Genomic DNA, 16,823 nt, shown 5'->3' on the forward strand with positions numbered 1-16,823 from the left:
CAGCTGGGGAGGATCAGGTAACAGCAGATTTGTTGAAGGATGGTGGGCAGATTGTTCTAGAAGAACTGGCCACCCTGTATACGCAATGCCTCATGACCTCGAGCGTACCGGAACCTTGGAAGAACGCTAACATAATCCTAATCCATAAGAAAGGGGACGCCAAGGACTTGAAAAATTATAGCCCGATCAGCTTACTATCCGTTGCCTACAAAATACTTACTAAGGTATTCGCAAATAGAATCAGGAACGCCATAGACTTCTGCCAAGCAAAGGACCAGGCAGGATTCCGTAAAGGCTACTCAACAATAGACCATATTCACACTATCAAGCAGGTGATAGAGAAATGTTCGGAATATAACCAATCCTTATATATAGCTTTCATTGATTACGAGAAAGCGTTTGATTCTGTCGAAGCCTCAGCAGTCATGGAGGCATTACGGAATCAGGGTGTAGACGAGCCGTATGCAAAAATACTGAAAGATATTTATAGCGGCTTCACAGCCACCGTAGTCCTCCATAAAGAAAGCAACAAAATCCCAATAAAGAAAGGCGTCAGGCAGCGAGATACGATCTCTCCAATACTATTCACAGCGTGTTTACAGGAGGTATTCAGAGACCTGGAGTGGGAAGAATTGGGGATAAGAGTTAATGGAGAATACTTTAGTAACTTGAGATTCGCTGATGATATTGCCTTGCTTAGTAACTCAGGGGACCAATTGCAATGCATGCTCACTGACCTGGAGCGGCAAAGCAGGAGAGTGGGTCTAAAAATTAATCTGCAGAAAACTAAAGTAATGTTTAACAGTCTCGGAAGGGAACAGCAGTTTACGATAGGTAGCGAGGCACTTCCAGTGCCTCGATCGCTACCTATCGTGCTCCTAACGTGCTCGCCCCATCTACCTAGGGCAGGTAGTGACCGCGGATCCGGATCATGAGACTGAAATAATCAGAAGAATAAGAATGGGCTGGGGTGCGTTTGGCAGGCATTCTCAGATCATGAACAGCAGGTTGCCATTATCCCTCAAAGAAAAGTGTATAACAGCTGTCTCTTACCAGTACTCACATACGGGGCAGAAACCTGGAGGCTTACGAAAAGGGTTCTACTTAAGTTGAGGACGACGCAACGAGCTATGGAAAGACGAATGATAGGTGTAACGTTAAGGGATAAGAAAAGAGCACATTGGGTGAGGGAACAAACTCGAGTTAATGACATCTTAGTTGAAATCAAGAAAAAGAAATGGGCATGGGCATGACATGTAATGAGGAGGGAAGATAACCGATGGTAATTAAAGGTTACGGACTGGATTCCAAGAGACGGGAAGCGTAGCATGGGGAGGCAGAAGGTTAGGTGGGCGGATGAGATTAAAAAGTTTGCAGGGACGACGTGGCCACAATTAGTACATGACCGGGGTAGTTGGAGAAATATGGGAGAGGCCTTTGCCCTGCAGTGGGCGTAACCAGACTGATGATGATGATCGCCGGCACGCTGCCGTCATCGACAGTCGTAGTCTTATCATATCACAACATCGTCAATCCATCGACATCACTCCAACATCGGCATCACATTGCCGTCACGCTGCTGTCGCCACGACGTCGTCGTCATACCGTCGTCGTCATGTTATGGTCGTCGTGCAGTCACCATCACAGCATTGTTATACCATTGTCATGCCGTTCTTGTAAACATGATCCGAAGTTCTCCACTCGAGAACGCCTATCACTTTAACCAAGAGAACAGGACAAACGAACAGCCGCTATCGCTGCCGAAAGTTGTAAAATTGGCAAAAAAAAAAAAAGCGCGAAGCGGTACTGTTGCATGTGGCGCAACCTGCGCTGTGCTTGAATGAAGCTGTCTAAATCTTTTCTCACGCTTGCATATTTTCACTTTATAACAATTTAATGCCCAGCTATGTTTTTTTTGAACAGCATGCGTGCAGCCTTAGTGGGCTGCACGCATGCTGCACGCTTGCATATTTTCACTTTAAAACAATTTAATGTCCAGCTATGTTTTTTTGAACAGTATGCGTGCAGCCTTAGTGGGCTGCACGCATGCTGCACGTCGCAGCATGCTATAAATGTGGCGCCAGATTTGCACCGATGAACTTGACCGCTTCAAAGCGTGTGTAGGAAGTCTATGACCTATCGGTCTCCGCGCGCTTCATTGGTGGTGCTGATTACGCTACAAGATGTTTCATATGCCCCATCAAAGCAGCTATCCCCTCACCTTTTTTGAAGCATGCCGGCAACTTCCGCGCTTACAAAACTGACCATGTCGCCCCACCTCTCCGTTCACTCTATGTATTGGCGAGCCGCCCCCCCTCCCCCCAATTCGTTAAAGCTGCCCTGAATCCTCCCTCGCAATGCCTTCGAAATTTGAACTTTTTTTCTATGTAATTGTCTTCACAATGGCTAGAAGCGTATGGCTTGGCAACATCAAGTGCTAGCCAGGGCGTTGAAATGTTTTGAGATGTTTTTTCTAACGTCTTCATAATGGCTAGTGAGTACAGCTTGGAGACGTCAAGTGCTAGCTATATTGAAGATATCTAAACTCAAACTTGACATAGCTCTAGCTGTTTATAGCCTGCCCAAGCTGTATCAAACTAGCTAGTAGTCAACTTGTGCTTCCTAGGTAGGAAGAACTCGGAAGCAATATTTTTTGTAACTTGGTTGGGAGTAACTAGCGTATGTAATGCAGTCCTCTACAAAGGGTGGGGTCATCTCGTTTTGTTCTCGCAACTTGCCCGGATGTTCTCTTTTCAGTGCTCGGATAACGGCTCTGGTTGGTCGTTTAACTGGATAGGTATCAGTATATATGTGGAGGAATATTATATGACAATAATAATGACGTGCCTGACATGCACATCATGAAATTCATGGTAATCATGTCCTGATACACATTCTTGTCATTATGTTTATGTCATGTCATGCTGTTCATATCTAGATATTTATTGAGTTAAAGAAATGTCCACGACGGTATCATGTCATTCATACCATTTGTCATGACACATATCACATGACAAGCATGTGATGTTATTGATGTCATGACATGAGGCAGATGAAATGTTTTGCCATCCATGCCATTCTTGTGATGACACACGTGATTACATTTATGTCTTAATAAGAACGTAGAGCACTAAAAACACGAAAGGCGTAGAAAAAGACACACACACCACAGCACATATGGTGTGTTTCTTTTTCTACGTCTTTTGTGTTTTCAGTGCTCTAAGTTTTTACTAAGATGCATTACCAACTAGCCCACCTATCCACCCTTTAATATTTACGTCATATCATTCATGTCAAGCTATGCATGCGTCATTCATATCCTGATATGTATAGTTAAAGAAACAATCATGACGCACCATTTAATACATACCGTTGATGTCGTGACATACGTGCCATGACAAATGTCATACCATTGATATCGTGACATTAATGTTATGTATGCAGGCATGTTATGCCCCCCATGCCTATTCTGATAAAAACCCAGTTGAATAAACGACCATGATGGCATCACGACATAGTGAACTAGACAGAGACGGACGGACGGATGGACGGACAGACAGACAGACAGACAGACAGACAGACTCAAAGTGCCTGAAGTTCGCAAACAATGCTTCGCATTTTAAAAAAATGTGGCAGCGGTGGGTGTAGCGTAACGTGCTCGCCAATAGCGCATCGATGTGACTTGCATAACCAGAAACCGTACTCCGTTTGGGTTCTTTTGTACTCCCAACATTCTTTCGTATGTGTAGCTGATAGCATCCCTAAACTCTGTTCAATTTCTAAAACTTACTAACACAAGCAAAAAACTGTGTAAAGAATGTCATAGTTCATTCGAATTGCGAAGCACTGATTGCAATAGCAAATTATTAGTGTTATAAGTAGCTTAGTTGCTTTATTGGCCACATAAATTGCAATAAACATACATTCGTTAACTGTTAACTTTACAAGCATGGTGCAACGCTCGCACAGGCAAACATGAACAAATCTCACTCGACAACGGGCACTCGCCGTCGCAATGCTGGCTTGAAGAGTGGCAAGCGAACACTTCGTGCTGCCTCTAGCTTCAACATGTGTGTCTCCGAAACATGCGATTATGCAATCTCCAACAGTAAGTCATATGACTAGGCACTCGAGGACACAGAGCACACCTAACCACCAGCGCCACTAAGCCACTTCAGCTCAACTACCACTGTACCCCACCGCAGATTACCTCCAAGCTAGGGCGCGTGCGCAGCCGCACTCAGTTGCGCCACATGCAGCAATGACCGGGCAAGAAGTGAAGATGCGCGCAACTGCCTCCCCTCTACACAGTGCTCTACAGTGCTGGGTGAGCATCAGACTAGCTCTTTAAAGCTAGTTCCAAGGGGCTATATGACCTGCAGTACAATACTGGTACAATAAAATCACAGAAACATTGAAGCATACAATATATATAATTTATTATGAGTAAAAAACCAGTCTGCACAAATGCAATTGCCATGATGAGACACAGAAAATACACTGCAGCAAAATAGCTCTGTTTCTCCAACAATGCAACCAATGTGTCTGCGCAAATTTAATGCAACTTCAACATGTTGAATCGCGCAAGGCAAAGGCAATGTTACAGGTCGTCGGTGGCTAACACGTTTGCTAGAAGGATGTGCTCGGGGAACTAATAAAACCAGAAATAAGAAAGAAAGAAACAGAAAAACCATCTCTCTAAATTAAACCATGCGCAGGGCTTTGCGAGTGAAATTGACAGAGAGGTTGAAAACAAGAACGAACAGTGAAACGTTCCTCGTAATAAATTTACATGACCTACTGAACTTCCATACACAGGGGTCTTGGCACATGGCCACTTCTGTACTTCACTGCTACTGAAACACTTCGTCCCATGGTCAGCACCAAGCTATACCAGGTACACCATAACACCAGAGGGACTCCATAAAGTTACTAACTTCAGGTGCCTGCTGGCATAGCATAGAAGATTAAAACTTCTGAATTGTGTTCTCAGTACAGCAGAAAAAGCACATGCTCACATGGACACTGTTTGGCATGCACATGACAAAAAAGATAAACGAAGCCCATGCTACAAATAAGATGCAAAATCAAGACAAGCAGGACTTGAAATCCTTTGACCTCATATTTCTTAGCTTCCCTCAGGTTTAGCTCCAATTCTTTACGCAGTAGCCCACTGTAATTCTTCTACAACACAAAGAAAAAGCCCTAAATTGGTATTTTGTCGTTATTCCGAACAAATATATGGTACAATTCTAAGTGCCGAGCCTGGGATGAAAGTTTTGTTACTAATGCCCATTTAGCAGCATGCAAGGAATTCATGTTTTTCACCCATGCCCTGTAGTCGTACGCACACACACACACACACACACACACACACACACACACACACACACACACACACACAAAACAAACATGCCAAATGTGTGTCTTAAAACAAGCAGTGAACACCTGCATAGCTCAATACTTTCTACAGCCAGCCTTTCAAAAGTGCTACTTTCTGAAAATGGTGCAAATCTGGTGCCAGATCCTATATACATATGGTGTTATGCAAGAAAATAATTTGGCGTTATAAATACAATAAAATATACAGGAATCTATTTATGTGCAATGCTATCATCAAAATGGTAATTGAACAAAACTGTTTTCTTCTTCTAACTTGTAGATTGTGGCTGACACGAGAAGGCACTCAGTCATGGCGTGCATTCATGTAGAACATGACAATATGAGTAACAGCTACAGGTTCAAAGTACCATGGTGTTCTAGAATATAGTACAGTCTAACCTCAATGCAATGATGTTGCAATCAAAGCGAGATTTTGCCCATTGTATGCAATATATCTATTAGGAAAACGCTCACAAATGTTGGTGCTGGCAATTGTTTCCACCCACGAGTAGCACCTCCTGTGTGACAAAGGACCACGTCTTGAGCTTTGCTCAAGCCTAGCAAGATGTTTGTATGTAAAGTGCAGGCATGCAGAACACCTATTTTCTTGTGTTGAGTGACTCACACATACCCACATACGATTTGCTTTTCAGAATTTTGAATTTTTTGCTACTAGCCTAATACATTTAAAGAGGTGCACACAAAAATAAAAAAATAAAGCTTTATTGCAAGATATAGCAATTTGGCTTCCCTTTTGGTTTCTTTAAAGCAGCAGAACATGAACTGACACAAATAAAGCAAGGCAAACGAAATTTTACATTTACTTTGTTATATCCAACAATTCATTGTATCTGATAATTCATTACATCAGTGTGCATTATGTTGAGGTTTATCTTTATTAGGGCAATTAAAGGGGTTCTGAACCACCCCTTGGGCTTGGTGGAAAAACACAATCTGCTGATAGCATATGCTGCTGTGAACATATCCCACAAATTTTGCTGTCATGCACGGAGCGTAGACTTTGCAAGCGGAGTGCAAAGTCACCTTTTTCTCAAACACTCTCTTTTCAACTGAATTCTTCTTGCTCTTTTCGGGTAGCTATATATCATCATATAGCAGATTCAAATTCATGGCTGCTATTGGCCAATAGCTGACATCAATTAAGAAGGGTATTTAGATCAGTGCTCTTCTCAAAATTAAATTATAGGGTTTTATGTGCCAAAATCACAATCTGATTAAGAGGCACGCCGTAGTGGGGGGCTCAGGAAATTTTGAGCAGCTGGAGTTCTTTAACATGCACCCAAATCCAAGTACAAAGTTGTTCGCATTTCGCCTCCATCGAAATGTGGTTGTTGTGGCTGGGATTTAATCCTACGACCTCGTGCTTAGCAGCCCAACACCATAGCCATTAAGCAACCACAGCGGGTTGCACTTCTTCCTACAGTTACTGCGTATATTTATTCATCATCATCATCATCATCAGCCTGGTTACGCCCACTGCAGGGCAAAGGCCTCTCCCATACTTCTCCACCAACCCCGGGCATGTACTAATTGTGGCCATGTCGTCCCTGCAAACTTCTTAACCTCATCCGCCCACCTAACTTTCTGCCGCCCCCTGCTACGCTTCCCTTCCCTTGGAATCCAGTCCGTAACCCTTAATGACCATCGGTTATCTTCCCTCCTCATTACATGTCCTGCCCATGCCCATTTCTTTTTCTTGATTTCAACTAAGATGTCATTAACTCGTTTGTTCCCGCACCCAATCTGCTCTTTTCTTATCCCTTAACGTTACACCCATCATTCTTCTTTCCATAGCTCATTGCGTCGCCCTCAATTTGAGTAGAACCCTTTTCGTGAGCCTCCAGGTTTCTGCCCCGTAGGTGAGTACTGGTAAGACACAGCTATTATACACTTTTCTCTTGAGGGATAATGGCAACCTGCTGTTCATGATCTGAGAATGCCTGCCAAACGCACCCCAGCCCATTCTTATTCTTCTGATTATTTCCGTCTCATGATCCGGATCCGCCGTCACTACCTGCCCTAAGTAGATGTATTCCCTTACCACTTCCAGTGCCTCGCTACCTATTGTAAATTGCTGTTCTTGTCCGAGACTGTTAATTATTGTTAATTACTGTTAATTTATTGATGCAGTTTAATAATCAGGAAATCTGCTTTCAAATTTCAATAAGAATTACGTACTTCTGGAAGAAGTCGACTGTTGTCGGCTCACGCTCGGCCGTAGCCACCGGCACAAGAATTAATCTTTGGACACCCTGCTTATCAGTGTTGTAGTCGTTGGGTCTTGCTAGTCGTTGGGTCTAGCGTGGCCAGACTGGACTGTATGAGTGGGAGCGCGCACTGAAGCCCTGTCGTGCACAAAGAAAATGCTGCGTATATGCACTACAGTTGCACGTAGCTGCGGTCTGCTGTGCAGCATAGATACCACAGCTGCCATGACGAGTTTGCTCGCTGAGCGCATTGCAGCTCACTGAAAACAACTGCATTTGGCTCGTCGTAGGCACTAAAATCAGAAATAGTGGAGTCTATGTGAACATCTAAAATCAAGTTCGAACTGTGCTCCACGGTGACATTCAGCAGGTGGAGCATTGTAGACGTGCCATGCTCCGCCGTAGCCTTCGCAGTGCAAGGAATTGAAAAAGGCGTGGGAGCATCGTGATGGGGATTATAGGCAGCCTTTGATTGCCAATAACTCTGCTGTACGCACTGAAGTAGTTTTTGTGGCAAAATATTTATGAAATAGCCTCTTTTAACTTCAAATGTATTTCGTGACTTTGATAAAAAGTTGTTCAGGGCCCCTTTAATAGGTGCAGACATCCAACAGACAAAGACTAGCCAAGTAACAAAACAATGAAAATTGGAGGATTTGAGTAGGTGTACGGCTCATTTCTCTGAAATTATGCTTCTTTTTTAACCTTATCACGTGGACACTAGCTTTTCCAGACGTCAGTGTAGCAGAAATACCTCGGCACTCAACCCTTATTCGGGAACATGCACATTACACCAGACACGAAAGTGCACAATATGCTGCACCCATCACGTACACATCACAGACCAGGATAAGCAGTGAAGCACAATGAGCTCACAAAGCCAAATGTGTACTGAGAATGTGACAACAGTGCAAAAAATTTTTGCACAGGTGAAAGACACTGAACTGCTGCCTATTCACACACTTGAATTCACACAGTTCATGCATGCAGGCAAACCTGAAAACAGTACCTGCACACTATAAAGCTTGTACATCATAATCCCATTAATCCAGATTTCCATTCAAATGAAAATCTGGTAAACAAACACACACAATCTCAGTCAATAGGAGCTATGTTCTTTTTAACAGGTGATCTACAATCTCAGTCAATAGGAGCTATGTTCTTTTTAACAGGTGATCTACATGAACCTGAGCCAGGAGCTTCAAGTCTAGCAGCATCCAACATTCTGATCAAAGGAAGCAGTTTCACCAGTGAAAAAACAATAGATGCTGATAACTGATGGGTGATCTTTTCCCCTACAGTGCGATTCACTTATGTTAATACCATATAAGACAATATACAGCTTGTAATTATCCATTTCAAGCAAGATAAACATTGCTTTGAGTGGATAAAATGATGTGGCTAGTGTTAAATAGTGGATGCAATGATGAAATGGTAGATTGGGAAAAGGTGTTCAAGGTGTCACAAGAAATTAAATAAACAAGTTCAATTAACTAAATGATCCTGACATAATATATAGAGTATTACCGTGGCAGACGAGTTCCCTATGTTAAATCCGCAATATGGCAGATGATTTCATCCAGTCCAGAGAACTTACGTGAACGGATATTTACGATAACGTCAAGCGCTGCCTGCTGGACAAGTAAGAAGACATTTTGGACTTCATTTGCCCACCTACTGTGTGGCACAGCCAGAAATTTGCGGGCTGCAATGTTGCTGGCACTAAACATGTTGAGTTTTGACGTCATAACTGTGTTGACTACAAAATTTTTTTAATGCCCTTACACAGAGTTCTAGGACTACTCTAGATACAATGATGATTGCTTACAACAATTTGATTGTCAAGTTTTGTGAATAAGCAGAACCTCATTCATATGTTTTGGAAAAAAACGCAAGAAAGAACGTACTATCCAGGAAAATGTCTGATGTGAAGTATCTAAAAATATTTGACAGACTCAATTATTTCTGACATCTAAGTAATGCAAACCCTCACGTGGATCGCTGCAGCACGAGGCGCCGATGGCTGGAGACGTGTTTTGTTTTCCCACTGTGTGGTGTTTAAGAGGGCGACAGGAAACCGAAACGAAATCGAGCTGGTGGGCGACGCCGGACGCCGCTGAAGCGAAACGTCATGCCCACATCGCGCCGCCTGCCGTAGGGAATGGCGGCACGTTTCAGTTATCCTCTATTAAAAGCGTGTGCTACGCTACCGACGGCACCGTGCGCTGTGAGACAGATAGGTGAATATGTTTATCACAATAGGATTGACAGTAATAACTGCGAATGCCGCGGTGTGCGACGACCCCGGCGAAGATTTGCTGGTACCGAAATGAGAAGCTGAGTGTGCGACGGCGTTTTCACGTGAGATGTGTGGTCGAGTATCGTGGTGAAGCTGCCACGGCAGGCAGCTATATACTGTTCTCGACCGCAAGCCTCACAAATATTTTGTTTATATGAGACCCAGAAACCAGAAAATTTATCATACGATTGCAGTTTGGCGACATACTGAACATTGGTGCCGAAAAATTGTGTTTTGTTGGAACATATGAACCGGTAAAAAAATTTGTTTAGCTCTATTTTTGTACTTGATTGCGAACGTTGGCGTTGGGAAAACATACGTAACGGGAACATATCAATGAGGTTCTACTGTATTGTTATAAGTGAACTGCACTGCATTGCTATGTCCTGTGTGTTTTATAAGTATTAGCTCTTTCCTTCTGTCAAACTGCTCTGAGGAGGAGGACTCTATTCCAGTAAGGAATCACGGGACAATAAAGCAGCTTGCAATTTGTTTGCTGCAAAAAAGAAAAAAGAATAAATCCACGGACCTTGGACTTTTATGGAATCTCAGTGTCAGCTTGAACTGGGACACGTGCAATTATATTTGCTCTTTGAATGCCCATATCTCTATTATAACTTTAGTGTAAGTCAGGCACAGCGTTTTGAACCATGTAATTCTATTTCCATTTTGGGATATGACCAAATATTCCTTTCAGTTAATCTTCAAAATTTTTTAAGAAGGAATTCAACCACTGCGAGGATTCTTTCTTCACTACTAGTCTTTTCAGTATGGTGGACAACAGATGAACAAGTAGCTGTCACAGTCCGTTCATTAAGTAGGACTGATTAACATTTCTAGTTACTGGCTTTAAAGGTCATATTAGAATGGCAGTAATACAGGGGGGCACCATGGGACGCGAGAGCACTTATGCAACTTTAGAAACATCATTCATTGTTGAAATATTTATCAATGAAAATTTATCCTTTTTCCATTCTAATTCTAAAATCACATACGAAGGGCATTGGAAATGCATCCCCCGTGATGATTTCAGCCTTGTTTGATCTTTTTTGAAAAAAACTGGTTCTACCGCCTGTACTTGTCTCTTATCACTTGCGATACAGGCCCATAATGATGGATTAGATGTCTCAGCAGCCCATTGCAGTGTGAGCTGCTTTGCTTCATGACAGCATCAAGCATCATGATAGCGTCACGCCCAGCACTCTTTGTGCACTGTTGCATAATCGGACTGAGAAAAAGTGAAATTCTGTCTAGAATATCTAAAATATGAATGGCGCTTTTAAATTGTGTCAGCTTTCTCCACTGCTCCTCCGCAATCCTGCCATTGCTACATGGGCCTTTGTAGCAAACAGAAGGTGGCCACTACTCATCCTCCTAGTGTATTCTGCATTGAAGGGACGAGTAGTAAAGAAAGCATCCTCACAGAGATCAAATATTTTTTTTAATATTGTTTTCGTTGTAAAAAAAAGTCCAATATGCAATTCCAATGCCATGACAAACACCCAAACTTTGCAGGACAGTTAAAGCAAACTACAGGATCTTTTGCAAAGTGGCTGGCTGTTTGGTAAAATCATTTGAATAGAAGACACTGCAATCACTGGTGAAAGTAAACAAGAGGCATAATACAGACATACATTGAATGGCATGACAAGACACATTACAAGGTCCACAAAAGCATGATACAGCTTCAAACGACTTAAAATCCCAGTGAGTTGAAAGCCACGCACATATATCAATAAGTGCAGCAATAGCTTTAGTTATAGATCTTAATCACAGTAGCAATAACAATGTAACACAATAAGGTATGCTACAATATATGTACACTTGACAAATGGGGGTTGCAAAATGTACACAGTAGCTACACTCATACAATAGAACAAAAACAACTTCGACTCATTCTAAAAACAGACAGAATGAAAGTGAAAAGCTACTAAGAGAAGAGTAATAAATAAGTTGGTCATACCTGCAGACTTAATTTTAAACAAGTCCACAAATGCATTAAAAACAAGGTCCCTTGTAAATGGTAGCTGCAGCATGCAAATGAAACTTGTGTATCCTAGTGCATGCATGTCTTCCCATTCGAATCACTCAGTATACAGTGTCAGCGAAGGAATTGAACCACCACGAAAGAACAAGCTACAATAAAAACAATTAAGTATTCATGAATTTAAGGAGCTGTAGAATGCCTGCAGTGGTATGTCCGCTCCTGCAGTAGACGAGTTTTCTGAACTTCACAATCACATGCTTCTTACTTCACGCAAGTGACGAATTGCACAACTGTCAGTGAGGCTTGACGCGGCAGCAATGGCATCTAACACGATAAGCTGCTGTCCTACATTAGGCAACATTTCAACAAACCTTTACCTGTTTGATGGCCTTCAAAAGCTATCAGTACTCATTAAAACAAATGTCTCTCTCTCTCTCCCTTCTTTCTTGCGATGCATCAGCTGTTAAAAAAAATGGGCCCAAAAACTTTGCTTCAGAAGTGCTTTCAAATGCACTTGAAGCTCACTGGGTGCAGTTGTGTCTCATTGCTGCTTATAGATGCACGAAGGTGGAGATGAACGAACACCAACACGAAAATGATGCAGGGCCGCATGGGGCCGCACATATGAAGATGATGGTGATGCCTGCAGTGGTATCCAATGCGTGGAGTGGTCGAAAGTGCTTGGTAAAGTGTCATGTGCTTTCCCATCGGTGACTCTGTAGGTCTTCTGGAGACATCGACCACACTCTGGGCACACTCACAAATGACTGCAGAAGTTATGAGTATGGCGCTGTCAGCACATTAATGGGCACGAGGTGAGACCGAAATAAACGAGAAAGACAGAATCTGCAATGCCAGCATGAAAATTAAATAATGAGATGAAAACATGTGCTATGCAGTCATCTGAGGGGCACATAACAACAGTGGCCACAACGGTGTCGATGCCATTTTCTTGGAGCTGGAGTGTTAACCTGCACACTTGGCTGTCATTATGGCAAGTTGGCGAACGTGACTTCTGTTTCCTTGGGCTCAATGCAGGTGAAACAAAAAGCAAACGTAGTATCGACCGTGAAGCAATGCTCGTGATGCAACCTCGGAATCTGGTTTTTCATGCTGACAACGCAGCCTGTTAACATTAGTCTGCGTTTGTGGTCACTATCGGCTGTCTCCAGCCTCGTGACGAGATCTTTGGCAAAGGGCACGGAGAGTTCTCCCAGTCCCGGTCTATCAGTCAAACTTGGTGCTCAGTGCTGGAAAGTAGACCACACACAGGCTGTGGCCATAGTCGCACACCACTGCGTCCGAAGTGCAATGCACCTGGTGAACAGCCACACCCGAGTCGCCCGGTCCCAGCATGACCACTTGTACTGCCTCACCCTGGTTTAAGTCCCACAGAACCAGGTGGTCCTGCAGTTGAGTGGTGTAGGAACAGGAAAAGAGGAACAAGGGAAGTAAGCCTATGATGAGAGCAACAAAAAATAAAAGGGTAGCTTCATTCTTACTTGATTTATTTACATTCAGTGTCACTCTATTGGGAGACATCAGAGAAGTGGGTGGGATTAATTAGAAGAGAAAATTGTTTTTGCAGAATGCAAGGAAATATTGCACATTCATATCAAATGCAAGCCTGATTTTTATAAGATGAAAAAATTAGCATGCACTTAATTCTTGTGATGAGAAAGAACATCAAATGTGCAAAATTTACCTTGCCATAATATTCACTATTCAATATTCAATATTCAATATGCATTGTCATCACAGCATCATCACTGTTGGACAGCTCTTTGTTGCTGTCGACAGACAACAGCCTGTCATCCTTCATGCTGTTTAGTACTGTTTGTGATATTCCTTATTTGCTGAAAGACTTCGTAAACATAGTGAACAGAACTGGGGCCTGTATTCCTTGATTGAGCAAATGGAGCATCATTGTATTGCATGCAAATCTCCGAAATGTCAAACGCACCTGACATGGCTCTGTTGCCACAAGCTTTAACATGTAAAATAACTGCTAATTTGAATGAGTTTATACAATGAAAGCAGAGCACTGTACGTAGAAACGAGTTTTATAGCATGTTGTGATAGCGATGATGACAACCTAAAAAAAAATAGGCTAACCTGGCTATAAACGAGTATTTTATACTAAGAAGCAGTCATGGTAAAGCTGCAGCGCTGGTAATTGTCTAACTTTCTTATTAGAACCTATTAATATAGCACCTAAGAAGACAACACGTGGCCCTAGTGAGGAATGCATATGACATAAGTCCTAACACATCACCTCCAAGATTTTCTCAGCGCACCTTGGGCACTGAGTAATCTTCGAGGTCATGCGGAGAAGCTGTGCGTTCTAGGTCATGAGTCAGACATTTGTTTCAATTTCAATATCAAAAACAGCTATTCTTGCGAGCTATTCAAGAGGCATTTACTCGTATTTCAAATGTAAAATTTTGCATGGAAGCTCCCCTACATCTAGACTAGCTGAAATAGGGCTTTTTACCGGTTCAATATTTCATCGTACCTAGTTGGCCTTTAAATTGTGGAGTTTAATGTCCCAAAACTGCCCAATGGATCACAAGGGATGCCACAGTGATGGGCTCTAGATTAGTCTTTGACTATTCGGGGTCCTTTAGAGTGCACCTAAATCCAAGTTCCCGAAAATATTTGCATTTCACTCCCATCAAAATGCTGACACAGCTTCAAATCAAAACTGCAACCTTGCGCTCGGCAGCAGACCACCATAGCCACTAAGCCACTCCAGTGGGTAATGATAACAATCAATGGTCGATTGCAACGAAATTTCACTCTGGCTAAATTTGACCTAAATGAGTAGCATATAACCAACCAATCTTGGCAAAGCCGCAAAGCTGGTACAGTGAAATCCCAACAATTTCGAAATCTGTCCATTTGAATTGACAGATCATTCACACTGCCCTGTTGGTCCCGGAAAGTCCAACATATTTGAACAGAGAAAAATTCCAGCGAATTCAAACTATAAAAACCACGCAACGGTTACTTTTAACAAAATTTCTCACTCCCACGCACCTCTTTTGGTACAAACCCGAGTCAAAGCCAAAGGTTCGATGCGTTGCTAGTTACCGTTACGTGCCGTGAAAATAACGAGGAAGGACACACGGGGAGTGAAAAGCGAATCGGAGCAAGCAGACGTCCTCCTTTTCCATCCGGCTTAAAAGGTCCTCAGTCTCCATCTCCCAAGTCCCCAGCTGCTTGCTTGATCACGTTACCGCAAGTTCGCTTACATACCGCCCCCTCTCCCATCCCTCCCAGCGGCACGCTTGATTGAATTTCTGTATGCTCATCTACATCCCCCTCCTAGTGCGTGCTCAATCACAGTTGGTTTCACCCGCTGCACCGCACAATTGGCTGATTGGGCACTATATATCTAAAGGGGCTCTCCTTAGTTTGAACTTTGTTTTATTTGAATAAATTTCCAGTCCCCCTTGGAGTTAAGAGTTAACGAGATTCTACTGTAATTGTACTTTTTTTGTTAGTAGCCTTTAAAGAGCACCTAAGCAGATGATGCGTGTACCTGGTGGTGTTGCATGGCGAGTCTGAAATTTTTCAGCCACTTTCAGCACACCGCGGGTGCTGAGCCCCTCGAGGTGGCTCACGTCGCCACGCCTCCTCTAGAGGAGCCTCCACTATATAGGTATTATTTTAAAGGGGCTCTGAAACACTTTTTTAACACAGTAAGAAGAGTTGTTAGTGCTTCTTTAAGCAATATGAGTCAAGCTGACAGAATATATTTATGCCTGTAGTACAGCCCAGTTTCTGCAAGCACTGTATTTTTGCACTTACTTCTTTAGCTGTGATGACAATGGTCTCTGACAGCAGTGCCATTGTGTTGCACAGTGTGTTTGCCTGTGGTAGGAGAAAAAGAAAGGAACTTATTAGTTCATGTGTAGTGCTATATAGAATCACTGTAAGCTGCATCTCTGGTTTTTTAACAGTTGCAAACTCATCAAGCAACACGTTAATGGCAAAGTTATGTGCGTGATGGCCTCGAAGCTTATATGGAAACATGACATGATGAATGTTTTCCTGTTATAATGGTATGCATTCAGGCTAGTTCATGCATAACTATGAGTGGGTGAACAGCAAAAAGGCAAGACAAAGCAAGAAGCAACAGGACAGCGCATTGTCACGTCGATCTTGCTGTGTCCCATCTTTGCTTTGCTTGCCCACACATAGTTCTACTGTCAAATTTTTTTCTGCTTCCATATTTTTTCGAGGATCTGGGAAAAGGCCACCTTAAGAGGAAGCTTTAGCTCGGGCCCAACTCCGACACGGCCTATTCAAACACATGTAAAACGCAAAAACGTTTCTATGAGATAACCCTTGGACCGATTTTGATGAAATTTGTTGCATATGAAAGAGAAAGTTAAATTCTAGTGACTGTTGGAAGCGGAATTTTGATTTAGGGCTTGCATTTTCTTAAAGCGATTTTCAAATATTTGATCGTTTGAAAAAAATAGAAGCAAGAAGTTTACAAATGCATAGCTCTGCATCAAGAACTGATATCGCGGTTCTGCAAACGGCATCCATTAGATCATTCAAAGCGGACAAATTCAATAAGTCATTTTACATCTTACGTCAACTTGTTACGTTGGTTACAACGGTTTTGCAAAAGTTGTATTTCCCTATGACTACATTTTTTTATATTCATGTGTAACATATCAATTTTGTCCGCTTTAGATGTACTATTAGATGCAATTCACAGAATTGTATTATCCTTTTTAGTGGTTGAGTTACAGAGTTGTAAACTTGATAGTTTCGTTTTTTCAAAATTTTCGATTTTTGGCAATTTTTAATAAACAATTTACGACGTAACTCAAGAATTCGAAACCAACAGTCACTAGATTTTAAGTTTGTCGTTTAAATGCAACAAACCTCGTCAAATTTGGTGCAGTGG

At 42.4% G+C, this 16,823-nt stretch overlaps 1 protein-coding gene across 2 annotated transcripts in view; it reads right to left on the bottom strand.

Annotated features, from left to right (window-relative positions):
* Positions 1–11,333: 11,333 nt before the first annotated feature.
* The window catches only part of SCAP (SREBP cleavage activating protein), a 100,923-nt gene continuing 95,433 nt past the window's right edge, over positions 11,334–16,823 (bottom strand). For both annotated transcript variants that reach the window (XM_055076722.2, XM_050188346.3), the window contains exons 27-28: positions 15,710–15,772; positions 11,334–13,303 (exon numbers count right to left, since the gene is read on the bottom strand). In XM_055076722.2, coding sequence (XP_054932697.2) covers positions 13,124–13,303; positions 15,710–15,772 — 243 coding nt within the window. In that variant the 3' untranslated portion in view covers positions 11,334–13,123. The remainder of the gene's footprint in view (positions 13,304–15,709; positions 15,773–16,823) is intronic.

Source organism: Dermacentor andersoni, chromosome 2, assembly GCF_023375885.2.
Source record: "Dermacentor andersoni chromosome 2, qqDerAnde1_hic_scaffold, whole genome shotgun sequence".
In the NCBI taxonomy this organism is placed as follows: Eukaryota; Metazoa; Arthropoda; class Arachnida; order Ixodida; family Ixodidae; genus Dermacentor; species Dermacentor andersoni.